Genomic DNA, 27871 nt, shown 5'->3' with positions numbered 1-27871 from the left:
CTGCTAAGGATTCAGGTCACTAAGGCAAAGTGTGCAAAATGAATGCAGAAAAGGAGGCCTAGGGAAGCAGAATGTTTGCAAGAGAAACAAACTTGAATAATGTAAAATAACCACAGGCTCTAATTCTGAATGACGTGGAACTTGGAGAATTCTTTCCTGTCAGAGGAAGTACTTAATCTCTTTCTTAAGACAATTCTCAAACACACACATGCACGCACGCACACACAAACTCAAATCGTGATGTATAATTCATTTGGTCAAATAAAGAGCTGTGGGCAATGTAGACAATGAAAACATGAGTTCTGTTAATATCAATTTCATGAGTATCAATTTGCAGCATGGTCACTTTTCAAGTCTATAAGGCATCGATGATCAAAAAATGTAAGAATAATATTGTCACTACTTTAAACAAATAGGTAACAAGTGAACCTGTGTTCTTTCCATCAACTATGTTAGCCTATTCATAGGGCAAGGCTGAGAGCAGGAAGAGGAAGGAAATCAGGGCTATGGTATCAACAACTCACATAATTTTAAGATGTAATTGTATCATTTTACCATTTTAAATTTAAGTGATATTACAGTGTACGAAAGACCTAGAATGAAACACAAACCTCTGGAAAAAGTAGGATAGATGGTCTCACTCTATGTGCTACTTCTATCAGCCTTCATGTGAGCATATTATAATTTAGATTAGTATTTAAAATCCAGTAGAGAGAGAGAGAAAAAGCCTTTTCGGTCATTAAATATCTTGATTTTATATACACTTCAACTTTTTCTGACGTGTTTAATGCCTCATATGGGCCACTCTGGGGTACAGTTGGCTCTACGTGTCAAAGGTCAGTATTGTTTTCTGACACCACTGTATCGGGGGCATCCCGCCTTAATGCTGCCTGAGCTCACAATCCTGGAAAGCCAGCACTAATCCTCTTTGCTTGTCAGTCCCCACTCCTGTGAATGGGGGTGGGGAGGAGGCTGCTCATCCCAGCTAAGGAAAAGGGAGGCCTGGTCCTAATTCTAGAATCAGACCAGACAGGCCCCGTCTCTTCCTCAGGTCTGCAGTGTTAGGAAAAGTTAGAAGGGCAGAAGGTCGCCCTTACTCCAACAGCTCTAAGTACTCATTTAACCTGAAAAGAATGTTAGTCACTGCTCTTAACTGAATCTAAGATGATTATTTAAGTTTTGTGGTTAAAAAAAAAAAAAGCGGTAAGTAGCATTAGCAAATGGTAGTAAATAACAATCACATAAAAACTGATCCAGCAAATTAAATCAAGAAAACTTGCTTTTCAAGCAGGCCCAGGCTTTTGCCTGAAGAAACAACCCTAACGTTTTTTTTTTTTATGACAAGAAAATTAAAAATATTCTCTTCAAGCAAAGAGCAAAGTATCACATGCTCGTCCAGATTAGTCTGCTTTATCTTGCCCTCAAGAGAAAGCAACTATCTTTTCTGGAGCTTACCTGCATTCACGGTTAAACTGGGAGGTCTGGGCCTGAGAGACTTACAGACGTTCCCAGGGGCTCAGGCGATGCCTTTTCCCCTTCTTTTACTGTTGGTTCTATAAACTAGCCCCATCCACGTCTCCCAAGGATGGCCAGGCAGCAAAATGCCTGTGATCCTGGATGCACTGTGGGATGTGAAGTCAAATTCCAGGGAGGTCCCCTCTGGGATGTTACCATATTTCTTTTAACTTCTGTTTTTACGTTAAAAACCTCAGGGAGAATAGGTCCATGTGAGAAGACCAGTGTTTCACTGTCAGATTCAGTAGCAAGAGACGCTCTGGGACACAGCTAGCCCAAGTGTAAAGGTTGGACCACTGCAGCCTGGGAGGCCCTGCCTGCCTCTCTGGCTTTTCTACCACAAAGCCCCTCTCTTGTTTCCACATTCTATAGACAGCCTTCTCTCAGCCCCTTCTCCTCCCAGGCCTCCCCCTGCCAAAAAAAAAAAAAAAAAAAAAAAAAATCTGCACAAGCCATCTTTGCATCCTGGAACGTTCTACGTGCCCATCTTTCAGATCTCTCTTCCAGCACCAGGACTCGGCTCAAATCCCAGAGGACGTGCTTACACAGCCCCTGCACTGCAGTGGTCAGGGTGGCACTTTTACACTGGTTTCTATATGATCTCTATAGTGTTACTAACAGCTGAGGCTCAGGAAAGCAGCTTTTACTCATGACTGGATTCCCACACCTAGCACAGGGCCTGGCATAGAGCAGAATTATGATTTTTTTTTTTTTAGTAAAGAACACCAAGCTAAATAAATGCATGCATCTGGGGTTGATGTCTTGTTTCAAAACTCTTCAAAAACTGCTCTGATCTCTGTGATTTGTTCATGACCAATTTACTTGTATTTTCCTACCACGTGGGTATCATCTGCTCTAGCCAGATCTTAGAATGTTGCAAATTTTTTTTTCCTCCCATGTTTTGCATGAAGGCAACACCGTATTCCCACAAATGAAAAACCTGCTAGTTTTTAAAATTCCTGTTCACCTCTTGCACTGTTGGTGGGAATGCAAACTGGTGCAGCCACTCTGGAAAACAGTGTGGAGGTTCCTCAAGAGATTAAAAATAAACCTACCTTATGACCCAGCAACAGCACTGCTAGGAATTTACCCAAGGGACACAGGAGTGCTGATGCATAGGGGCACTTGTACCCCAATGTTTATAGCAGCGCTTTCAACAATAGCCAAATTATGGAAAAAGCCAAAATGTCCATCAACTGATGAATGGATAAAGAAGATGTGGTTTATATATACAATGGAATACTACTTGGCAATGAGAAAGAATGAAATCTGGCCATTTGCAGCAACGTGTATGGAACTGGAAGATATTATGCTAAGTGAAATAAGTCAGGCAGAGAAAGAGAGATACCATATGTTTTCACTCATATGTGGATCCTGAGAAACTTAACAGAAGACCATGGGGGAGGGGAAGGAAAAATAAATAAGTAAGTAAGTAAGTAAGTAAGTAAGTAAGTAAGTTAGAGAGGGAGGGAGCCAAAACATAAGAGACTCTTAAAAACTGAGAACAAACTGAGGGTTGATGGGGGGGGGGGAGGGAGGGGAGGGGGGGTGATGGGCATTGAGGAGGGCACCTGGTGGGATGAGCACTGGGTGTTGTATGGAAACCAATTTGACAATAAATTCTATTTAACAAAAAATGAAGTGAAGTGAAGTGAAGTGAAGTGAAGTGAAGTAAAGTAAAGTAAAGTAAAGTAAAGTAAAGTAAAGTAAAGTAAAGTAAAATAAAATAAAATAAAATAAAATAAAATAAAATAAAATAAAATTCTCGTTCCAATGTTGCAGGTTAACTTGTTAATAAATTTCTCAAGTTTTCCTCCAGGAGCTATGGTTCCACTCCATTACTACCATCTGATACACCCTTTACCCCTCACTCTGAAACAGAAAAATGTAAGGAGGATCATGGTTTCCAGGGACCTCTCTGGACTCCACTGTATGAGATCAGCCTGATCTTCCAGGATCAACAGACCCGCGCTTTCACACCACACAGTGTAGGTAGGGTCTTGCGATGAGAGTGGATGGCAACCCATACGCAATACAGGGAAGTTCTCTGGATTCTCTGGCAAAGTAGGAAGAACGGTCTCTTCTCCCTCATCTAATTGAGGGCAATACAAAATCAATGTCAACAGCAGATTGGGGAGTTCACCCTCAAATATGCAACCGGCCCACCCCCTGAAAGCTGTCCTAAAACTGAACTCAGCATTTTTGTGGCAATCACAACATTTAATGGGCTTACAGTTTTAATAATCCTGTATAAAGGAGATGGTTTATATTTACACACCTGGGCAGAGAGTTTGCTTTGAGGTTATCCTGAAGAGTGTACAAGAAACTCCTGAAGCTTTCAGGTTTCTCTGAGCTGAAATCACTGAAGTCATGCTCTGTAGAGTACAGAGTTGGGACCTGGAGCATCTTTTTGTCTCTACAATGGCCTAGATCCAAATATTAACCCCAGCTATTTGCCTGACCTCAAGTACATCCTGGCCCAAGTCCTTCCAGAAGGAGGGTGATATACTCTTTGGGAACATGTCTCTGTGAAGCTCTCACCTCTCCTGAGAGATGTCTACATCCCCTCTAGTTTTGCTACTAAAAAACACAGTTCTGCAATAAACGGACAACATAAAAGGCATTGCATCTCAGATAATTAACGAGGAACGTAATCTCCAACTGACAAATCATTACTCGCTGCTTACTGAAGGTTAGACTGAGAAGTAACAGCCATGGAGAGTTTCCGGACGGCTATTCAGGGAAGCAGCAGCAGCTAGCAGAGAGCTGCATCGGAGTGTTTTCTCCAACAACTGGACTTGGAAAAAACGTGCTTCTATGGAAACTTTTGAAACTGATGTGTTTTTGTAGTGCAGACACTGAGAGTCGAGGTTTCCTCCCCAGGGTCTGGTAAAGAGCTCAGGACGTGTGTTTTGGGACTGACCTCCTTCCTGGCTTCTTCCATTTTCTTTTGGTGCTGTTCTCTATCAATTTATTTTCTTCTCATGCCATCATGTGCACTTACATAAAAACACCTGAAGCCCTTGTTAGAACATGGCAGGGGATGAATAGAAGCCCCAAGTCAAATAATATGTATTTCTGAAATGCATCGCATTTCCAAATGTGATTTTGGTGGGTTTCTTTCTCCTGATCAATTCTTGGCCAGTGTACTATTAAAGAAGGTCTGCAGATCATGGCATTTTAGATAGCTTTTTTTTTTCCCCCCAAAGGAATAACCGGGCACATTAAACTGAAGCATTTTGCTTGGGGTAACCATTTAAAACCATTCATGAGCTTGACATGCTCAGTCTAATGGCATTTCCCTGAAGAATGTGGTGGCTCTTTAGTGACTTTATTTGCTGTCACCATGGCATTCCATAAGAAATAACAAGTCTCTTTATTCTTTCCAGTTTTCCAAACACCATCATAAGAACCAGTTCCTTGTACTGGCTGTGTACATCTGGACACCATCACTCATTCCCATAAGCGGCAGCAGGGAAAACGCGGGGCATTCCGAAGTGGGAACGGGACTTAGAGATAGGATTTTCTTTCACTCCTGCTAGAAAATGACACCAAATGTACATACCAGTTCAACACAGCTGTCTGTCACACTGAAAACAATACATTCCCACACAGCAAGGAGGTGTTATTTGTTGACAAGAAGGAAACCTCCACTGATCAAAGCAATTCATGAATTAATATCTAATCTGGCCATTTTAATTTGCCATTTGTAGAGATATCCTGGACCAAGACCGCAGGAAACAGTCACCAGGCAACGCCAACAAAACAGAGCAGCCTTGGCAGGAGAAGCAAGACAAAGACCTAAATTTCACTTATCTAGAAATACGATATCCCTACTAGTCGTCACGTAAGGGAGACCATACCAACAAGCTATAGGAAGCTAGCTTTATGGATGGAAATGTTATGCGTTCCAACAGAGAGCTCCCACAGCTTGGAATCCATGACCTCTCCTAGGAAAAACAAATAAAAAGCCTAAAGTGCATTGGCTGGTCCACACAGCCCAGAGATTGGAGAGAAAAAGAATCCTTTGCTTCTTTGCTGTAGAGAGAGGGAAGCAAACCAAGAGTTCAGTATGAGATGCCTTCTTCCCTGGACCAGGGAGAAGGTGAGACAGGGGTGGGGCAGGGGGTAAATACCTGAAAGAGAAGCAGGTCCTCACCATAGTCCAAACTGGAAAGCTCCGGGACGCTACGCATAAAGGGTTTATTTTTTCAACTTTGAGATAAACATTTGAAGAAAGCTTTCTGAACGAGACCACTCCTTCACAGCTTAAAGTATAATTATGGTGCCTTAAAAATCACAACTATACAGTATGCCGACGTGAAACTACTCCTAACAGTTGTTAAGTAGTTCAAAGAAATCAGGGATCAGTCATTCCTTGTAAGGAGAGTAATGTTACGGTTCTTACCGCTTTGTGTAATGGAAAGCCTAAAGCCCAAAGGATGGCAAAAAACCAAATTACAGAAATAAAAGGAGAACGGACAACAAACTGGAGGGGGGCACAAGACTTGTGCCCAACACTTCATTTTTTCTCAGGGGATGGTACCTTACACAATCTTCGGCTTCCTGTCTTCTATACCCAATAGTGTAACCAATGCTTTAATGGCATTTATAAAATGATATCCGGGATGCTTTTCTACGTAGGCTCTCTCTTTGAACTATTTGAAGGATACTCAGCCAACCACAGTCACTCTTATAATGTCCCCATGGGGTCAGGCACACCCAGTGCACAAGCTAATGGCAAAAAGGGACGGGGAGTGGGTGTAGGGAAGAACAGGAGGCGTGGGGAGGAGCTTTGACCAAGCTCGCTCCATTCCCAACTTTAAATGCTAATGTTCCCCCAGGGCTCTGCTAGCCTCCTTCTTCTTATTCATTCATTGACTATCCTCGCAATCTCCTCCACTCCCAAGTGTGAATTAGTATGGAAGATAATGGCTCCCACGAAGCCTGCCAATCTGGCCTCTCTACCAAATGCTGAACGACACATCCATTTACAGTAGCAGATTGCTACTTTCATATTCCAGGCACTTTAAACTCGATCGTTCTGAATTAAATTCATTATCTTCCCCTATCAACTTTTCTCCTTGTAGTCTACATCTGTCTATGCAGCCACTCCACTTGATCCAGAAATTAGGAAGTCATTATAAGTTACTGTCTCTTATCACGTACCCATATCCCCACCCTACATCTAATTAATCAACTCTGCTCCTTTTCAGGACAGTTCTTGAAAACCCATTCTCTCCCCTCTATGCCACTGCTGCTGCCTCAGTTCTGGTCCTTAGCATGTCTTGCCGCATTCACTGCCAGAGCTGACTAACGACCCTGTTTCGAGTCTCTTCCTCTTCGATGACTATTTAACAGAAGTATGTTTTAACAACACAAATGGCCCAAGAGCTCCCCTAGGTAAAGCCCCAGAAACCCCATCACCTCTTGTGAGGGGCAGAACTCTAAGATGGCCCTAAGATTTCCTGCACAATCCCAATCCTTGGAGCTGTGAATAGAGTGGGTCTCACTCCAGTGGTCAGGTTATGCTCTGATGGCACAGCTGACCTTAAGATCGGGACATAATCTGGGTGGGCGTGACCTGACTGTGTGAGCCCTTAAAGGCAGAGTTTTTTTCAGGCTGGTAACATCAGGGGAGGCAGAAAGATTTGAAGGTAACCAGACTCAAAGTGAGGGAGGTTCTGTGCTGCTGAGACTGAGGGGGGCCTCGTGGCAAGGCCCCGAGAGCAGAGTGTAGCAAAGACTGGTCCCCAGCCGACAGCCAGGTCCCCAGGCTTACAACCAGGAGAACACGAATTCTGCCAAGAGCTCAAAGGAGCAGGAAGGTGGCTCTTTCCCTCATTCGGCCTCCAGATGAAGATTCAATCAGTGAATAACCTGATTTCTGCTGTAGGAGACCCACGCAGAGGACCGGCCGAAAAATGTGATGACAAACATGTGGTTTCACGTTGCTAAGTTTATAGTAGTTTGCAACGGGCTCAGCGATAGAAAGTCAAAGTATCTAAACAATACCCAACCTTGTTAGCACATCAAACCCATCCCCTCGGATGAGTCCTTGGCCTTCCTTTCCAGCCTCGTCTGCCTCAAGTACCCCTGATGTTTCAAATGTGTTCGATGCCCGCTCTTCATGTCTCCTTCCCTGCCCAAGCTCTAAGCAGAATGATGTAAATATCCCGAGCCTAAGTAGAATCACTCTGGAAATTCAAAAACAAAATAAAATAAAATACATGAATGCCGCCGGACCTTAGGGGGCCTTACACACCACCTCAGGGAGAGTCAGCCGACATTTTCTAGTAATTCGTGTCTACCTGCCAAATAGTGACACACATGCGTACCATTTTTAACACGATGAACCGGGGCCGAGAACGCCTCTACTCCAAAGCAGGTATTTACAACCAGTTGAAGATGTGAACTTTTGCTTTTCTGTCAATAGCCCGGTTTCAAAACTTAGGTCCGAAAAGAGAAAGAAAAGTCCAGGAAACACACCTCAAAGAGCCGCTCCCAATTTCTTTAGGCAAGAGAGAAGTTCTCACCGATAGTAGAAGACCTGTCCCAACACGAAAAGGAAGTGAGCTGGGTAGGTTCCCATTTCTCTCCTTTTTCCTGGCTACTTCTCTTGTGTCCCTAGCTATTTCATGAACACCCAGCATACCACACAGAATTCCTAATATGGTAAGAGGCAACCAAACCAAAACAAAAAAACAAAACAACAACAAAAAAACAAAAAACAAAAAACCAAAACAGAGCAACCCCGTCCCATAGCCTATACTTGCTACCGAAGGACAAATAAAGGATGATCTGAATTTGTAAGGACACTTAAAATAAAACTGAACATAAAGAAGCCTCTTCAAATACATCGCTCAGAGTCGCCAGGTAAGAAATCAGAAAACACAGGGGCGCCTGAGTGGCTCAGTCGGTTGAGCGTCCGACTTCGGCTCAGGTCACGATCTCGCGGTCCATGGGTTCGAGCCCCGCGTCGGGCTCTGGGCTGACGGCTCAGAGTCTGGAGCCTGTTTCAGATTCTGTGTCTCCCTCTTTCTCTGACCCTTCCCTGTTCATGCTCTCTCTCTGTCTCAAAAATAAATAAATGTTAAAAAAAAAAAAAAAGAAATCAGAAAACATAGTGAGTCGAGGCTCAGTAGAACTAGAAAGAATGTTCCACGCCAACTTCCAAAGGGACTAGACATGAAGGAAGAACAGAGCGATGTCGTCAGGCCGCTTCCATAATGGACTCTCCTGCATAATTTGAGAGAGTTCATTACCGAGGCCAAGGAACACTACCTCCTTGCTTGCCGTAAAATGTGAGTCAGTGCAGGATAAGAGACTGGCACCGAAAGCCAGAAATGGAGTGCGTATAATTATTTTAGAACACACTCAGGCTTGTTAAACACCTCCTGATTTCTGACACCATAGTAATAGCACCTTAGCTACATCTTCTGTCTCCTCTCGGCAGGTTCAAGCTGTGCAGTATGAGAACAAGCAAATTTCCAGGTCATTTCTCAATCCTGACAAGCTTCTAGGTGAGTGGTTTTGTCGCTGTTGTTATTTAAGACTGAACTTCGTTTTAGGGCGGTTTTAGGTACACAGCAAAGTCGAGGGAAATGTTTTCCCACGTCCTTCCTGCCCCACACACGCACAGCCGCCCCCCACTATCGATAGCCCCCACAAGAATGGCATGGTTGTTATAATCAATGAACCTACACGGATTCGTTATTATCACCCCGTCCGTAGATTACACTGGGTTTCACTCTTGGTGTTGTACTTCCTATGGGTTTGGACAAATGTGTAGTGACATGTATCCATCGTTACGGTGCCCAGCAGAGTACTTTCGCTGCCCTAAAAATCCTGTGTGCTCTCTGCCTGTTCATCTCTCTATGTGCCCCTCACCCCACCCCATCCTCTGGCAACCACTAGTCTTTTATTATCCCATAATTTTGCCTTTTCCAGAATCTCATATCATCAGAACCATACTGTACGTAGCCCTTCAGACTGGCTCCTTTCACTTAGAAACATGCATTTAAGGCTTCTCCAAGTCTCCATGTCTCTTTCCATAGCACTGAGTAAGATTCCATTGTCTGGATTACAACACAGTTTACTTACCCATTCACCTACTGAAGGATACAAGCAAATCTCTAAGCAGTGTAAAGGCTACGATCTCATTTTTATATTAAAAAGTCTCCACTCTACAGAGTGTTTTTATTTAAATTCTTCTAGGCAAAGCCTAGAAGTATACACTTTATACTTTATGGGGTGGAAGTGTATCAAGTTAGGGAAGCTTTTAAATCTGCTAGCCACTATAGGTCCAACAGGGTCCCTGGTACCTGTAAGCATTTAACATCCACCCCTGGCCATTCGCAGTCACCCCCTGAGCTCTGGTTTGCAAACGAGAAAACTGAGAACACTTAGGGGATGTGCAAACAAATGGCAAAGCCAAGATGTCACAGGCTGTCGCTATTACAGGTTGCTTCCCAAAGTTTAATCCCCTTAGGCTCCAAATTCAATTCTTTACAGAGTCAATTGTGAAAGCTTATCCTACTGTACAACAATCCTGAGGTCTGATTTGACTGTTTCATGGTACTTCCACAGATATTCATGTGTGCAATTTTTAGGACATCTACATATTATGAGTTATTGGTTTTTTTTTAAATTTTTAAGTGTGTTTATTCAGAGAGAGAGAGAGAGAGGGAGAGAGGGACAGAGGGAGAGACCATGCACAAGTGGGAAAGAGGCAGAGAGAGAAGGAGAGAGAATCCCAAGCAGGCTCTGCACTGTCAGTCCAAAGCCCGATGTGGGACTTGAACTCTCGAACCATGAGATCGCGACCTGAGCCAAAGTCAGATGCTTAACCGAATGAGCCACCCAGGTGCCTCCACGTTATGAGTTTCAGAAACACACTCCTATTTTTTATTTTTATTAAAAAAATTTTTTTAATGTAATGTTTATTTGAGAGAGAGAGAGCACGAGCAGGGGACGGGCAGAGACAGAGAGGGAGACACAGAATCCGAAGCAGGCTCCAGGCTCTGAGCTGTCAGCACAGAGCCCGACGTGGGGCTTGAAATCACGAGCCATCAGATCACGACCTGAGCCAAAGTCAGTTGCTCAACTGACTGAGCCAGCCAGGCGCCCCCATAAACGCACTTTTAAAAGCCTGCCTGCAAGTGATCCTTTTAACTGAAGTATTAAATGCTAGTTCTGCTACTCAGTGCATGCATTGAAAGTACAACTACAGTTCAACATTTCTACTAGTCTGTCTGTAAAGAACCTGAATATTTTGAGTAGCACAGCATCAACGCTGAGAGGCCAAGTTTCTTAGCCAAAGTCCCTGGCTATTTACAAAAATTAAAAAATAGGTAAAGCTGAATCTAAGTTTTCAATTCACATAAGAATTTTATTATTGGTGCGACTTGCACTGGACTGAGCGTGTCTATCTGATCTGGAAACTTGAGAGAAGGCGTAAATGTAAGCAAAAATATAAAACTCTGGCAAGAATGATGAACAATTTATTCTTCATGTACTGATAGCCCCAAATGAGGCTCACACTCAAAGCTGAATGCACTACTGGCCTTGAAAGAGGTGCCAAACTTGGCTGCTGTAATTTATTAATTGTGGCTGCCATAAATATTAGCCACAGGATATGTCACTAACAAAAATATGCAGTTGTTCAATATCACTATGAAACGTTTTAGCAGAGCTTTCGCCCCTCTTTCATCATGCTTCCTGTCTCCTGCGGAATTATTTAATCGCCATACCCAAACAGCAAATGTGAATGAGCTGACGTACTATGAGATTTGTCCCCTTTCCCACTGCTACAAAAATTAACAAGATCATAGTCATAATAAACGACAAAAAGGCGTTTACTTACAAATACAACTTAATTTTCCTTTTGGGTTAAAAATATTCTTCCAAGTAACATGGAAGCATGTCGACCTCCCTTCACATGCAAATTGGACACAGGACCACAACGCCTGTGTGCCAGCCAAAACCTGAAACCAAGTGCTGCCTGAGCAGGTGCTTCCTTTTTCGACTATATGTCATACTGACTGGATCAGTGAGTAGATGCCAGGAGTCAAGTGAAAACTAGTTCTTCGTGAATATTTTATCCTGTCCCTACAGTAAGGCCTTCATTACCATACTGTACTCCAGTCTTCCCTGACCCCACTTCTATATTTTGCTGGACATCTGCATGGGTGCGCGCGCGCACACACACGCACACACACACACACCCATCCATACTGGAGGCGGGACTGAACTAGAGTTCACGTTCTCCTCTTACTAGAAGAAATTGGGATTCTACTGGACTTCACTTCTGGATTGAAAAAGAGGTCACAGGTGCTGTTCTTAGATCTCTGACCTTGGAGACAAAGTCAAAAGACACCTGATGAAACAAGCTAATGAAAAAAAAAGTGGTATCAAAATCAAGAGACTATCACCCCACGCAGAAACGGTCCCAGGTTATTACCCATCTAATGAAAAGATTTTCTAATCTTATGGCTGATACCAGAAGTCTCCCTCCTAAACTTCCTTTAGGGCCGAGAGTATTTCTATGAAAAGAAAGGCATCAATTTAAGTGCTAACTAAGGGGAGATGAGCTATAATCTTGAAAATTATAACCTGTCTTTCATGGGGGAAATGCTGTAATTATAAAATGAACTGGAAATTGATCAGGAAAGTTGAAACAAAAAAAAAAATCACAGGATAATGAAAACTGCTGCTCTCTGGGGGATGGCTAGGGTCTTCAGTTTAAACTGGCCTTTCCACTTGGAGCTGGGCCATGGTAGCTGTAGAACTTGCCTAAAATTATTCTGTATGAAGGCAAAGAGCTGAGCCAAGCCTGAACCCTGTTCCATGTACCAGTTTCAAGAGCTTCTGTATTAGTTTCCTCTTCTTATTCAAAATGAAACAATGTTGCTTCTTAAGTTCTACTCTTCACATAGTATCTTATCTCGTGATCCCTATGACCAGATTAGTATAACCAGAAGCAAAGACTTGACAACCACTTTTAGAAATTAGGTTTAAGAAGTTTTAAAAGAATGGCATTCTTTCCATTGGCTTAACCTGTCCCTCTTGGACAGGATCCGCTTACAACCTCAGAGCCCTTTTGTTCCCAGGGAGGCCTGATTAACCCACTCCAGGCTTAGAGTCAAGCTGCCGGTTTATTAAAAGGAGACACTTTTTAGAGCGTCTACGGCAGATGTGCTTCAAGGAGCTTTCAAAGCTCTCCAGCCACCAGCAGAGGGGAGGGAAGGAGAGAGAGAAGGAAGAGCCACTCTGGTGGTCTTACTTACCCCCAAATTACATACATAAACTACAAAATTTAGAAAAAGTGATCAATTTTGATGTCAAAGGCATACAGAATTACCAGTAAAGGAGATATTCAAGAATCTAATATATTATTAATTTGAAAAGTGGATCTTCCTCCTCCTTCTCTTTTCATCGCACTATTTCACAAACCCAAGCTGGACATAAATACTCTGTTTCGGTTTGCTCCTTCTGCAAAGACTTGGAATGTTTCTGGAGCTATAGTAATGAGACCTCTGAAGCAGAGGGCAGGAGATCTGGGTTCTAGTCCTTCCCTACTGGTTCCAGGCTGTGTTTCCTCACATTAACTGCTCTGGGTCTATTTCCTCATCAGTGAGAGGAGACAGAAGACAAAGTCATTTCCAATGTCCCTTCCAGACTTAAGACTGTGGGACTCTATGAGTAAGACAGTCCTCTGTCGAAGCCTCAAGTCTTACTTAGTTTTCAGTGCCTAGAATATAATAGGTCCTCAAGAAATACTTCATACTGGGGCGCCTGGGTGGCTCAGTCGGTTAAGCATCCGACTTCAGCTCAGGTCACGATCTCACGGTCCGTGAGTTTGAGCCCCGCATCGGGCTCTGGGCGGATGGCCCAGAGCCTGGAGCCTGCTTCTGATTCTGTGTCTCCCTCTCTCTCTGCTCCTCCCCTGTTCATGCTCTGTCTCTCTCTGTCTCAAAAATAAATAAACGTTACAAAAAAATTAAAAAAAAAAAAAAAAAAAAAAGAAATACTTCATAGGAAAGCCTCTGCAAAATTAGTAAAACTCCCTGGGGAAGATTGTGCACACAGTGTGACGTTAGTTCTACAGATTGAAATCGTTGTAAACACAAAAAAAGAATTTGCATTAAGGCAAATGCTAATTACAACTCAAATGATTAACTTTCTCGTTGGGCCTACTCTGTACAATCTGATCAACATATTCTGGAAGATGCAAGGATTTTAACAGGGTGTCTGGTGGAGACAATGTCTTAAGCGATGTTTTGAAGCTGTGACATAGGTCCACTGCTAGGAAGGAGCCTGGTGTGCTGGGGCCACAGCGCCAGCTCAGCCCGTATGAATGGGAGGCTGTGGTCACCACACAAGCTACCGCCATGCTGGGAGACTCTTCCTGAGGAGGGAAACGGGGACTGTCTTGGTCTAACATAGGGAAGCAATTCCTTGGCTTTCAGGGCCAGGACTGAGTTATGGGGGGCCTAAACTGGCACCTAATAGGTGGAAGCAGAATGGGTACCAGGTGGGATGGCTGCGGGTCTGTCACACCCAAGAATGGCACTTACACTCACAGGTATTCCTTCTTTTATGTGGTCTTTCCCTAAACCTCAAGTTAAGCCTAAAGGCCAGGGTGCTATGGGGAATTATTTCTGAAGCAGCAGCAGAGAGAGCAACCCCTCCCCTGAGCCCAAAGAAAGGGGTCCGCGGCCAACCTGCCATCTCAGAAGGGTCTGCGACAAGAAGGTCACACAAAGGGTAAAGGAATTTAAAAGATTTTGTCCAGAGCACACATGACAACTCTCAGAGATAAAAGTGGGGAAGATTCTGAAGGAGGTGACATCTAAGCAAGTAAACCAGATACAAACAGCATGAAATATAACCTGAAGTTTGAATCACAGGACGGTGAGAGGTAGAAAACCGAGGATTAGTTTTCAACCTGAAAGATCACGCACGCCCTTCACTAAGCAATCGGGTAATGACCATCTCTGAAAATCAAGCACCCTATGGTAAGTAAGCAGCAAGAAATAAACAAGACCGCTCTCCGGAGCAGGGGACCACGTGCCCGTGAAAAGTGCGACTCCCACCTGCCTGCCAGCAGAACAGGCAAGTTCACGTCAACAACTCAGCAACAGGAAGCGGCCGGACAACACCGTGGGGACATGAAGGGCACGGGGGACGGTAAGGGGAAAGGGCAAACCTAGTGTTCCCGCAGCACATGGTCAGACTCCTGACATCTGCAGAACAAATCGCCTGCCAGGCCTTAACTCCACGTGACCATCGGCAGCAAAGCAACAAGAATCCTCAGTGATTGTACCTTTGCTATGGCTTCGACCACCCAACGTGCACAGACGCTCAGGTTCCAAAATTCACGCAGCTTCCAAATCACCACCACCTGGTCCGGGGACCGGTTCTACGTTTTCACATTTATACTCCTTATTTTTTTTTAATGCTTTTATTTACTTGTTTAGAGAGAAAGAGAGACAGAGCTCAAGCGGGGGAGGAACAGAGAGAGGGAGACACAGAATCCGAGGCAGGCTCCAGGCTCTGAGCCATCAGCACAGAGCCCGACGCGCAGTTTGGACCCACGAACTGTGAGATCATGACCTGAGCTGAAGTCAGACACTTAACCGACTGAGCCACCCAGGCGCCCCTATACTCCTAATTTTAAACTTAATAAAATGTTGAACAGATCACTGTCTACACTCATGACAGACTATGAGAGTTCATTATTTTTTTCTTTAATGAAAACCAGGAGAAAAGATTTAACAACTTGAGTAAAAAGCGTTCATTTTTCTTAGCCACGCCTTAATGAGGACAAATCTGAACACCTTGGAAACACTCAGTACTGGCTCTGTCTGGTGAACGAGAAGGTGTGTGGTAACGAGCCTTGTAGGTAAGTGTTCCCATAGCTGCACCAAAGAGTCGTCACATGAGAAAACCAAGTTAATTAAAGTCCTTCCATCCCTGGGAGTCCCCAGGGGCATCGATCTTCAAGCAGGGGAGCTGCCGTGCTGTACAGGACACAGTGACAGCACATGACAGATGGCATGATGTGGTCAGGCATTCAGCTGAGCAGAGACCCACTGAGAGGTTAAATCGGAATTTATGCAACTACACAGACTCAAACACCCTGTGACTTATGCAGCAGCGAATGAACAGTACTCGCGCTGGTTTGGCAAACATCCTTCCTTTCTACTTTTTACAGTTAATTACTTCTTACAATCCATGAAAAGCAACAGGTGCCCTAATCGACTCTTTTGGATTATGACAATTCTATGTGCCCTCCAGTCGAGGACCCCCAAAGGTACTGTCAGGTATTTTAGACGCATAACCTACAGCAACTAGAAGATTCACACGCTGATTGTTTTTCCAACCAAATCCCAGTAAGTGAAAATACGAAACAGAAGAATGGCTTGGACAGTTAACTGAATCATGGGCAAGACAGAGCATTTGAAAGTTTTTCACACATTCCTTTCCTGACCAATAGTTAGAAGGTAACAGAAAGCACATTTAGGATACGGAGCCATAGTCTTACCCTCTCTGGCTCCTTAGAAGCATCTCTGGATGGCAGCAAGAAATGCTTGTTGGAGCAAACCGCCCCATTTCTGTGTTTGCTTGGGATTCTGCACCATCCTGGCGTGACCCGAGTGATACTCAGGCATGGAGCCCATTCAACCAGTGGCCCTCTAGACAGGGTCAAACCTGGGGGGCAGGCTTTACAGTTTCAGCGTCGCGCCTAAGTAGCCCTCTTTGATCTGCCCCAATCTGGATAGAAATCTCTCCCTCCGGTGTGGTCGATTCCCTGGCAGTTTCCCCTGGAGGTGCCAGCCCTGTGTGGATTTAACTGGGCCCAGAAGCACTAGGTGTCCCCTTACCGTCGGGCCAGCAGCGTTTACGGCTGAAGTGGACTAAGCTGCGGTTTCCCATGCATAGACAGCAGGGTCCTTGTAAGTCACACCTGCAAGGTAAACCCCGTGGAGCTTCTGCAGTGATGCACTAGACTCCTCCAGCCATCGGCTTTCTTGTAGAGAACCAAACTACACCATAAAATGGCGTCAATGTCTTACACATGCGATGGCAAACTCGTATTATGAAATACGGACTCAAATTTCAGATCATGTCTGACTTTCCTAAAACCAAGTCAGACTCTATCAGAATGGCGCCCAAACAAGAGAAAACATTTCTAACTGGATGGTCACTGGGAAATACATCGTGGGCCCGTCAGTCAGACTCAGATGAGTCTGCGTGACACAGAAGCAATGGGACGAAAGCGGGGTGAGCGCTATTTCCTTCACCGCATGTGACGGGGGTATTTTTATTTTCTCTTTTAAAATTTATGTCTGGGAAGTAAACAGCCGTTGTGAGAGTAAACTGGCTACAGGAAGTTGCTTGTGTTCTCTGATGGTCCAAGAAAAATGGGAAGGGAATGGCTATTAGTATTATTCTGTTGGTGTACATGAAAATAGGGTTAGCATGTAAACATTTCCTAACATATATACCAAGTTGCTTAAAAGGCCTTTTATTATGATAAGATCTGTTTTTATATTTTACTAGGAGTAATTTTTTTTATATATTTTAGATAATGAAGATTTAAGAGTTCGAAAAAATTATTATTATTATTTTTTTTAATTTTTTTTTCTTCAACGTTTATTTATTTTTGGGACAGAGAGAGACAGACCATGAACGGGGGAGGGGCAGAGAGAGAGGGAGACACAGAATCGGAAACAGGCTCCAGGCTCTGAGCCATCAGCCCAGAGCCTGACGCGGGGCTCGAACTCACGGACCGCGAGATCGTGACCTGGCTGAAGTTGGATGCTTAACCGACTGCGCCACCCAGGCGCCCCCGAAAAAATTATTAATAGTCAAACGGAAAAACACCGAATGCTGCAATGACCTAAGACTACTCTTTTTTTTTTTTAAACTTTTTTTTTTTAACGTTTATTTATTTTTGAGACAGAGGGAGACAGAGCATGAATGGGGGAGGGTCAGAGAGAGAGGGAGACACAGAATCTGAAGCAGACTCCAGGCTCTGAGTGGTCAGCACGGAGCCTGACACGGGGCTCGAACTCACGGACCGCGAGATCGTGACCTGAGCTGAAGTTGGACGCTTAACCGACTGAGCCACCCAGGCGCCCCGACCTAAGACTACTCTTTAGGAAAATAGGAGAAAGCCAGCAAAACTGAAAAAGGTTTCCATCTGACCACAAGGAGGCAGGAGTTGAAGACCACTACAGCACTGGGGGGAGAGGGGAAATGCTACCTTGTGGTTTCGAAGGAAAAGAGAACAGGGCCAGGGTATTCTAAGATGGGAGTGTGTATGTGTGTGCATGTGAGTGTACTCACGGGAGTCCTTTATATGTGACTATATAGTCTCGTGATCAAGTCATGGCAGAGGTGAGCCTTATTGAGTTTGATGGTAAAGTAATGAAGGCTTTAAATAAGCCATGGGGGAAAACACTTAGGCATCGAGATTTCAGTAAAATAAAATGCTTCTCTTGATGCCGTATTAAATGCAAAACAAAAAAAAACTTATGCCTGTTATTGTCTCCTGCGTCCTGTTCTTAATTCACCTGAAACTCTATGTGTTAGGTACAGGGATTTAAAGAAGCAATTCTGCTTTTTCGATTCAGATTTCTGTGTGTCTCTTCTCTCCAGGAGTCTGAGAGTAGTAAGAGGTACTGGGAGTTATCTAGTCTGAGACCACATCTGAGGAGCTGATGGTTTCCATAAAGGCACCTACAGTTTCTGCTGGAATCCTACTGCAGAACATAGATCACAAAGTTGACAACAATAATTTAAAACATGCGTTTTCTGTTTACTTAAAACTTGGACTTCCTGTAACTTCTAATTTAGTTCTGCTCTCTATACTTTAAAAAATATCTGTGTGTTATGACAGACATTCAATGCCAACTTTTCCGAGTAACTGAAAGTCGCTATCCTGTCCCCTCCAAATCTAGAAGGAGACACGTGGAAATGTTTTGTTTCTTCAAAGCATTCTATTTCTCTGATCATTCTTCATGAGAAGAGGTTTCCAGATCCCTCACCATCCTGTAACTCTCTGATGAATAAGCTCAGTTCAGAGTTCACGGTTTCTCTCAAGAATATGCCACGTTGCAGAAAGTGTTCAAACTAAGTATCTACCTTAATCTTCTCAATAATGGCTTTTTAAAAAAAATTTTTTTTAAATGTTTTATTCATTTTTGAGACAGAGAGAGACAGAGCATGAACGGGGGAGGGGCAGAGAGAGAGGGAGACACAGAATTGGAAGCAGGCTCCAGGCTCTGAGCCATCAGCCCAGAGCCCGACGCGGGGCTCGAACTCACGGACCGCGAGATCGTGACCTGGCTGAAGTCGGACGCTCAACCGACTGCGCCACCCAGGCGCCCCTCAATAATGGCTTTTTGAGGCAAGTATTTTCACCTCCTTTTTTTTTTCCGGTCAACTGAAGCGCAGAAAGCTTGAGTTCCTTGAAATCACACAGGTTACAAGTAGACAAATCTATTTTCACACCCGGGTCTGGTGGCTCCAACAAGTGCTATCCTGCACGAGCTAATCGACAGGACACTGCGGACAGAATATCTCCCGCCCAGGAAGAGGGGGCTGCCAGCCACATTTGGCAAACCACACACTGCACTTTTCTGCACAACAGAAACAACCATGACTGCACGGATGTTTCTGACAGCCACACCACGCAACTGGTTAATGCGGAGTTTGTAATCGACTTAAACCCAAAGATAAGTTTCACCCAAACTGTTACAAAGTCTGACCACCCCCTTCCTCCAACACATTTCCATTTTGCATCTGATCCCTCAAAACAGAGCAAAGTTTGACCTGTTACTTTGCTTTAGTGTCACACACTGTTACATGAGAAGCCTGCATTCTGACACACAGGCCATTAGTCACTTTTAAAGGTCTGCGTCACTTGAAAAGAATAGTTCAGGGGCGCCTGGGTGGCTCAGTCGGTTACGCGGCCGACGTCGGCTCAGGTCATGATCTCGCGGTCTGTGAGTTCGAGCCCTGCGTCGGGCTCTGTGCTGACCGCTCAGAGCCTGGAGCCTGTTTCCGATTCTGTGTCTCCCTCTCTCTGACCCTCCCCTGTTCATGCTCTGTCTCTGTCTCAAAAAATAAATAAACGTTAAAAAAAAATAAAAAAAAAAAAAGAAAAGGAAAGAATAGTTCAGCTGTGTGTGTGTGTGTGTGTGCATGAGTGTCTTGAACCAAGACATGGATAAAAACTCAGTTTAGAGGAGAGCAAGACTGAAGGACACTTCCTTAGGGCAAGGTTTTTCAGCACCGTTTACCTATTATATCCCACGCACCTTGCCAGCCAAGTTTTATGTGCCGTCGTATCTAAAACCAAGAGGCATTTTGAACGTGCTTTTTCAACTAGAATCCTGTTGCCACCTTGAGAACCACGTCACTGACTCACAATCCGTCTTTCTCCTTCAACCAGTCAACTACAAATAAGTCCACTTCACTCGGCCATATGCCCAAATCTCTCTATTTTCTCGACAAGGCGGTCAGTCCACAGTGGCCACATTCTTCTCTACTACCAACGTCCATTGAAAAACTGAAAATATCCTGTTGGCAAAGGATTTTGTGCCCCAGAAAAAAAGAATTATTCTTAAGAACCTGTCAAATTGATAAAAAGAATTATAAAAGAGAAATAACTGACCAACAAGACCACGTCACTCAAAATGCTCACAGGGGCATTAACAGTAACACTGAATTATGTCCAAAGTTAATCACAAAATAAAAATTTTGAACTCAAAACCACAGGTTATCTGTAACACATTGGAAGCATGGGCTATAAATTAAGTTTAGCAGAATGGTTAACACTTACATGTACCTCAGTCAGCCCTGCAGCATTTATCTGCCACCCCCACACAAAACTCAGTAAACTTCCTTCTAGACTCTTCTTTAGAAAGCTCTGGTAGCTAGGAGGAGAGGGCTGCAGGGTAACCCTATTTATTTCATTAATAATACAGTCAATAGAAAGACTCTCCTCAAAACTAAGAAAAAAGTTTCTCTTAGGTCAATTTCTCCAGAAAGTGGATCCACACTGGAAAAACACAATCTCTCTCATGTACAGAAGTCCTTTACACTTCAGAGTAAAACCCAGGGAGGAGTACGTTACTGAATCTCCCAATTCCCAGAATAAACATCTAACTCAATAACTCAATAACACTTCGAACTAAGACATTAGCCAAAATGAAAGCCATAAAAATGTAAAAAAAAAAAAAAAAAAAAAAAGGGTCTGTGCATGGCAAACTTTAGGCAGGATCCTTGGAGCATGTATTTCACTCCCTCCAGCAACCCATCAATATTTCTGAGGTCACAGGGATGACAAAAATTCTATCAGTTAATATGTGATCAAGTAACTTTTGATCTAAGAGTTTATTTTCGAAAGATCTTTTTTCCTCTACGTTCCTACAAAGTAACCCAACCCCATCCCCACCACAAATGACATTATCAACATGAAATGGATTTGAATCTTCTGATCGAAGAAAAAGACTGGGTACAGCAGTGCAGTATGCAAAATAAAGTAGGAATGATGTGGGGGCGCCTGGGTGGCGCAGTCGGTTAGGCGTCCGACTTCAGCCAGGTCACGATCTCACGGTCTGGGAGTTCGAGCCCCACGTCAGGCTCTGGGCTGATGGCTCGGAGCCTGGAGCCTGTTTCCGATTCTGTGTCTCCCTCTCTCTCTGCCCCTCCCCCATTCATGCTCTGTCTCTCTCTGTCCCAAAAATAAATAAACGTTGAAAAAAAAAAAATTTAAAGTAGGAATGATGTGGTGTTGTGGACAGAGGAAGCAGAGATGAGTGAATGAGGGACACAGCAAATCAGGTGGGATTGGTACTGGCTGTGTCTTAAGGGGGACTCAGGGCAGACTTATAGCACACCCAGCAGAAGACGTGAACTCCATAAGCATGCGGTGGGAGGAGCTGGTGTAGACGGATGTGCGAGGTCCCTGTATGACCAAGGGGGGCTGAGGTGGGAGGAATAAGCTCTTTGAATGAAAACGTTAAATCTGGGGTGCCTGGGTGGCTCAGTCGGTGGGGCGTCTGACTCTTGATTTCAGTTCAGGTCACGATCTCACAGTTCATGAGTTCGAGCCCCACGTCGTCACTGCCCACACTGTCAGTGCCCGGCCTGCCTAAGATTCTCTCTCTTTCCCTCTTGCTCTGCCCCTCCCCCACTCACGCTATCTCAATATAAATAAACTTAAAAAAATAATAAATAAATAGGCAAACGAAAGAAAATGTTAAATCTGAAATTGAATCACCTGCGGAAAGAACAAGCTGCTCCCTCCCAGCTGTGGGGGGAAGGCACTGTGGCCGGTGCACACGCACTCCCACTCCCGTGGCCCGAGTTCACACCCTCTGTGTGTCCTCTGTGCTACACAGAGAATGCAACAAATCATCTGTCTCCACCGCTAGGGACAGGTAGTGTTGTTCCCATCGGTTAACTCGATCTTGCTAAATATCTCTGACAAAAGTCATCTCACTGCTCCTTCTCTGAGAGGAATTTTAGTTTTTCTTTACAAACAAAAGCCACTATACCTTTTCACACGCAAACTGCAATGCCCACCACGATGTACATTAAAAAAAGTTACTCTAAGAGGACATATTCAGTTCACACTACCCTACAGTGCTGTGTACAGAAATTTACAAGTTTATACCGATGAACGGTTGAAATTATTCAAATACCAAAAATATTAAATAATTTAAAATAGAAAAAAATAAAATCATTCAAATTAAAAAGTATAACTATTCAAACAGAACAAGTAAATTCATTTAAATGATAACTCACAAGATATTAATGAAAACTTGATTTAAGGCCTCCATTTTTTTTTCCTACCATGGGAAGTGTTAGAAAAATATATTTTTTTTAATTAAGATCACATTTTTCTCTTGATTGTAACATTTTGGAGACATTATAAGTATTTTTAGTAATATGATCTGTTAGGGACTTTGGAAATAATTTTGTATTTAGAAACCAGTCTGAATAATTTTCCAGAGTTCTGAACACAAGAAAGTGCCTTGGATGCTTTATACCAACATTCTCCAGGTCTCAATATCTGGGACAAAAAAAGTTTTAAAACGTGCACTCACCTCCACGTCACAGATATATTCTGATCCATCCAGAAGTATCACTTTGCACTGCATGCTTTTAGGCTTTTTGACAATCTTTAATGGAGATCGAGACAGTTTACTGCTAGATGATTTCTGAGAAAGTTTATCGTCTTCCAATTGCTGATATTCGAGCTGTTTTGCAGCCCCAGCAGCGAACTCCTGTTCCTTGTCAGTGACCTGTGAAGAGCAAACAATGAACAGTTTTCACTGCAAGACAGGAAATAAATATTGCATGGCTCAGGCAATAGCAGAACCCTTCAGACATTGGTTTTCCTATTTCCAAGAGCAGGAGAGATGTCTGGATGAGGATATTGTGAATGGACACACGTATGTATACAGATGCTTAAACTGCTAAGAGTTTCACCTACGTAACTTTGCCATTTAAATGTACCAATAGGGCTTCATTTCAGTTTGACTCGAGGATTTAGTTTAGAAACACTGAGTTTTGCAAATGGCATCAAGACTTCACTAAGTAAAGGACGATACAAATGGACTCCTGACTTTTTCAAAACGCATTAGATAGTACCGGTCTTTAAAATAAATCTTTTAAGGGTGCCTGGGTGACTCAACCCATTAAGCGTCCGGCCTCGTCTCACGGTTCGTGGGTTCGGGCTCTGTGCCGACAGCCTGGATGGAGTCTGCTTCGGATTCTGTGTCTCCGTCTCTGCCCCTCCCCCACTCACACTTTGTCTCTGTCTCTCTTAAAAAAATTAAGTCATTTAGGGTTTATCTAACTGTACTCTATTGTCTTCATTCACTGGGTCCTTCTATATTCCACGACCCACGACACCTCATATGCATACAAGGTAAGGCCTAGAGAGCTTCAAGTATTAACCTTCTCAGTAATTTTACAATTGTTAAAATATTTGATTTAGCTCTAAATCAATTCAATGAAGCCAGCGGCACTGAAATTCATCACAAAGTAATCCCCTTAGTCTGTTCCCACCCCTCCCCCCCCACACACTGTAATAAGCCACTGTAAGAGCAGATCAAATCTGTCCAAAAGCTTTAATCTGCTTTCAAAGCACAACAGTGTAGCCCAGGCTAGACTCAAAACTGCAGAGGACATCCTACGGAACAGTGAAATTCTCCCGTGAATCCCCGTGGAAATCTTTCTGTGCGACTCTTCTAGTTACGGCCTTCTTCTTGATGTGTGTGGGCGTGTGTTTATATACGTATGTTTTACTGAAGTATAGTTGACATACAACGTTGCAATAGTTTTATGTGCACACAACAGTGATTAAACACTTCTATACGTTATGCTGTGCTCACAGGATAGCTGCCGTCTGTCACCATCCAATGCCCTCTTCTATCTAGGAAAACACTACCAACGGTATTAGTGCAGATCCAACTCACGGGCCAGACTATCATTTCCACTAGTGTGCAAATACACACTGACAACGCAAAGAAAGACGTGTTCTAAAGTTCAGGTTAGGCCCCTTGAGTAAGCATGAAATTTCTTCTCTCATGAACATACTATTATACTAGTAGCTGAAAGCACATGGCCTTGGCAGGAAGGCAGTCTTGACAGCTTATCACTTCAACTTGTCTTTTTATTCAGTGGCTACCATTTTGCGACACTCGAATCACAAAGTTCTCTTTCAATGTATTTATTTTGGATTTTAGGTATGGATTTCTGCTTAAAAAAATTTCTTTTTTTAGTTTATTTTTTGAGAGAGAGAGAGCGCAGGGAGTGGGGCAGAGAGAGAGGGGGAGTGAGAACCCCAAGCAGGCTCCACACTGTCAGTGCAGAGCCTGATGTGGGAGACTCGAACTCACCAACCATGAGTTCGTGACCCGAGCTGAAATCAAGAGTCCGAAGCTTAACCGACTGAGCTACCCAGGCACCCCCGGATTTCTGCTTTTAAAGTGGCATCTTCCATCTGGTTTTCCATCCAGAATATTGTAAATACAGTCTTTTCCTCCACTATCTTGCACAGGAATTCAGGGCAAAGTTGTGAGAAGTTCTTCGGGATAAAAAGACACCCATTTGCTGAGTGAAGAAACCAAGAAAAATGGAAACACCAACTTCAAAGGCCCAAAGAGTTGAGAAGGCTAGCTGTAGCTAAAACAAGTAAATATAAGAAAACCTGCAGGTCTGGCGACTTTGTCCAACTTTTTTTTTTTTTTTTTTTTGACTGTTAGTCTTTCCGTACCAAAACATTAAAATAGTGCCACAGAAAAGTCAAACATTAATTTTGGCCTTAGGCCAGCTGAAGAAGTCTGGTAACCTTGGAATATTATACCACCCATTTGCTAAGTGCCTGTATAACTTACGTGAGACTTTTGCACTTTTAATTTACATTTTCATCTCATCACAGGCAAAGTCACCAGAAGCTACATTTTTATTTAAATTTTACTACCTGGAATCAACTTTTTCGATGTATTAGGGAAGGTGAAATTTCATTTTTCCTCTAATAAAATAAAAGTATCTGTATGAGAAAAAGCTTTCTGGGCTATTCATCAGTCAACGCCAGACGCACCTGAAACCACCAGTGTGCAAAGGGAGGTGTTTCCAGGGGTCGTTTCCACGCACCCATCATTGAGTCTCTCACGCCCATTTTTTCAACAACGTTAACTTCAGACGAGCAGACCAAGGACCTCAAATGAAACGTCCACTGTAGTCACATATAATTCATTACGATTTAAAAATATCAGTAAAACCCTTTAGGCAAATCCTGTTTCACTTAATTCTCATGACAGCTCTGGGAGGTAGGTGTCTAGGTATCCTTACCCTCATTTACACTTGAGGACAGAAAGGGGTGCAGGGCACAACCTCAACAAACTTCCTCCAGGTCATAAAACTAATAGCCTGGAATTCAAATCCCACCAAGCCCATGATTTAATCATCAATGATAACCAAAATGTGCTTCATTTCACCTCTAGTGTAACTGGGCTCCTAGTATGAATCACAGAAACCGAGGGGAGAAGAACCCAAGGAAACCATCTTTTCTGATCTCTTCACTTTGTGAACGAGGAAGCCGAGGGGCAGAGGCTAGACAAGTTCTCGGAGATGATTCAAATAGGGAAGAGGCAGGAGTTTACTAGTTCTCTGGACTCCACCGCCAGTTACCTTTCCCTCGAAGGGCTTAGTATCATCTCTCTTAGTTTGTTTCCAACATCTGACTTCCAGAAGATCAAGTACATGTATCACGTCCTGGCACAGAAACTCTTCCTTCTCTACAATTATTTCCCACTCTCATGTTTATTTCGTTTCAGAGTTAGGAGGAAAAGAATGGGGAAAAAAATCCAGTCTTAATAATTTGACATTTCTGAAGTTTTAAAAACAAGCAAAACACCATCACATCTCCAAAGGGGGGGGGGAGGGAGGGAGGGAGAGAGAGAGAGAGAGAGAGAGAGAGAGAGAGAAACATTAAAGAAAAACCATGAGGGCAAGCAAAGCTCCTTAAGTTGGAAGGATATCCCTCAGCTCCCCATCATGAAACAGCTTAGATTAGACATAGCATCTACTTACAGAGCATGAAAATAAATGTTTTTTAAACTTCTTTTTAATGTTTATTTATTTTTGAGACAGATAGAGACAGAGTGTGAGCTGAGGAGGGGCAGAGAGGGAGGGAGACACAGAATCTGAAGCAGGCTCCAGGCTCTAAGCTGTTAGCACAGAGCCCAATGTGGGGCTTGAACCCACGAACTGTGAGATCACGACCTGAGCTGAAGTCAGACACTCAACCGGCTGAGCCACCCCGGTGCTCCAATACACGTTATTTTTAATACTGTTTAAAGGCAGAACTTAAATAGCATGGGAAAAAACATAATCAGGATGCAAACACAGTTTAAGGTAGTAATAATGTGTTGCACCTTGCAAAGAATTTCGTGTCTCTTCCCTCAATATCTCGAATTTCTAGCTTGATACATATACTTCCAACCTAGAAAAGGCCAACTGTTTGCAGGAACTCCTGGGTTTGCTTACCACACGAGACAGTATTCTAACACATGCTGATTTCAGGTTTGAAGTTTTAAGCCAAAATAACTTAAAAATGGATTCATTCAAAGCCCAGTATAAACCATGCTTTATATTTTGTATGAAAGCTTTTAAAAGAAATATTCACACCACATGTGGCAACTTAAGTATGTCTATTTTGGTAACAGAATTGAACATACGTGCACATAGGAGAGGGAAAGAGATCCACCTGAACACCCGTTAAAAGTAGCTGGCAACATTAGGTTCAGAGTGACCCCTGGGAAGAATCAAATTAGCTCCAACCCTTAGGCCTGAATAAAACTCAGGAGCCAAATCAGAAGGTGTGGGGTCTGTCCTTCCTGGAAATCCAGATAAGACCAACAACATGCAGTGCAGATTTCAGTGGGTTTAAGAGCTTTAATCAAATGAAGGAGTTACCAAGCAAGACTGTGGAATGTCATTCATTGAAAGTCTCAAAATAGCAAAAACTCTCCATCTGCCTGGGACCAGAAGGGGGAAACAGATGACCCCTCATAGTTGCCTCTAGTGCTAAGAGACCAAGGTCGGCCCCCAGACCCCAGAAAAGGTCAGTAAACATTCCTTAATTGGCTTTCTGGGTGATGCTAGCAGGTGCGGGGGAGTCAGTGGCCGCCTGCGTCCTGTGCCCCGGGGCTCACCTCCTTCCTCACGGGGGTGCTGTGTGCCGCGCCCTCGAACTGTTCCAGAGCCTGCTGCTGGTCCTCACCGCTGGGCTCAGGCCCCCGCTGCGCCCCGGCTTGCCCCTGCGCCCCCGCTGCCTCCTGGGGCTCGGCCTCCTGCTCTGGCTTGGATTCTGAGTCTGAGCCGGATTCGGTCGTCATGGTTGATTGTTCTGCAAACAGAAAATGGCACGGTCCCATCACTTGGTGCGATTACCTTCCCTAGGCAAGAGAGCCAGGATGCTCCCCTGAGGGGCTGCGCGGAGCCACTTTTGCAAAAGGAGCGAAACAGGCCTGCAATCGGAACACAATCCTATTGCACGCACCTAGCAGACGACCTAAATTCACCGCAAAGATGGGTGCCTGTGAATGGTTCAGAATTAACACTTAACTAGAAGTCAAAATGTATTCGTAATGATCACAGGTTTTATTCCTATTAGACTTTTGCCACAGATGGCCGTACAATGTCATTAAGGTAACGTCACAATAATTACATAACTGAGATACATTTAATTTCGGAAAATGAATCTGCCGCATCAGCTGGGTCTATATTTTAATCTCTGGGAAGGATGATCTAATAATGGAAG

The 27871-nt window shown here is 43.7% G+C and overlaps 1 protein-coding gene across 41 annotated transcripts in view; it reads right to left on the bottom strand.

Annotated features, from left to right (window-relative positions):
• The window catches only part of EPB41L3 (erythrocyte membrane protein band 4.1 like 3), a 233368-nt gene that overhangs the window by 64747 nt on the left and 140750 nt on the right, over positions 1–27871 (bottom strand). For 38 of the 41 annotated variants that reach the window (XM_045458831.1, XM_045458847.1, XM_045458869.1 and 35 more), the window contains 2 exons: positions 27264–27457; positions 22644–22841 (listed from right to left, as the gene is read on the bottom strand). In XM_045458831.1, coding sequence (XP_045314787.1) covers positions 22644–22841; positions 27264–27446 — 381 coding nt within the window. In that variant the 5' untranslated portion in view covers positions 27447–27457. Of the gene's footprint in view, positions 1–22643; positions 22842–25147; positions 25266–25737; positions 25827–27263; positions 27458–27871 lie in introns of those variants that run through there. The other 3 variants (XM_045458840.1, XM_045458843.1, XM_045458829.1) reach the window with 2 other exon arrangements.

This window comes from Leopardus geoffroyi, chromosome D3 (genome assembly GCF_018350155.1).
Source record: "Leopardus geoffroyi isolate Oge1 chromosome D3, O.geoffroyi_Oge1_pat1.0, whole genome shotgun sequence".
Classification (NCBI taxonomy): Eukaryota; Metazoa; Chordata; class Mammalia; order Carnivora; family Felidae; genus Leopardus; species Leopardus geoffroyi.
This window is presented reverse-complemented; position numbering and strand designations above follow the sequence as displayed.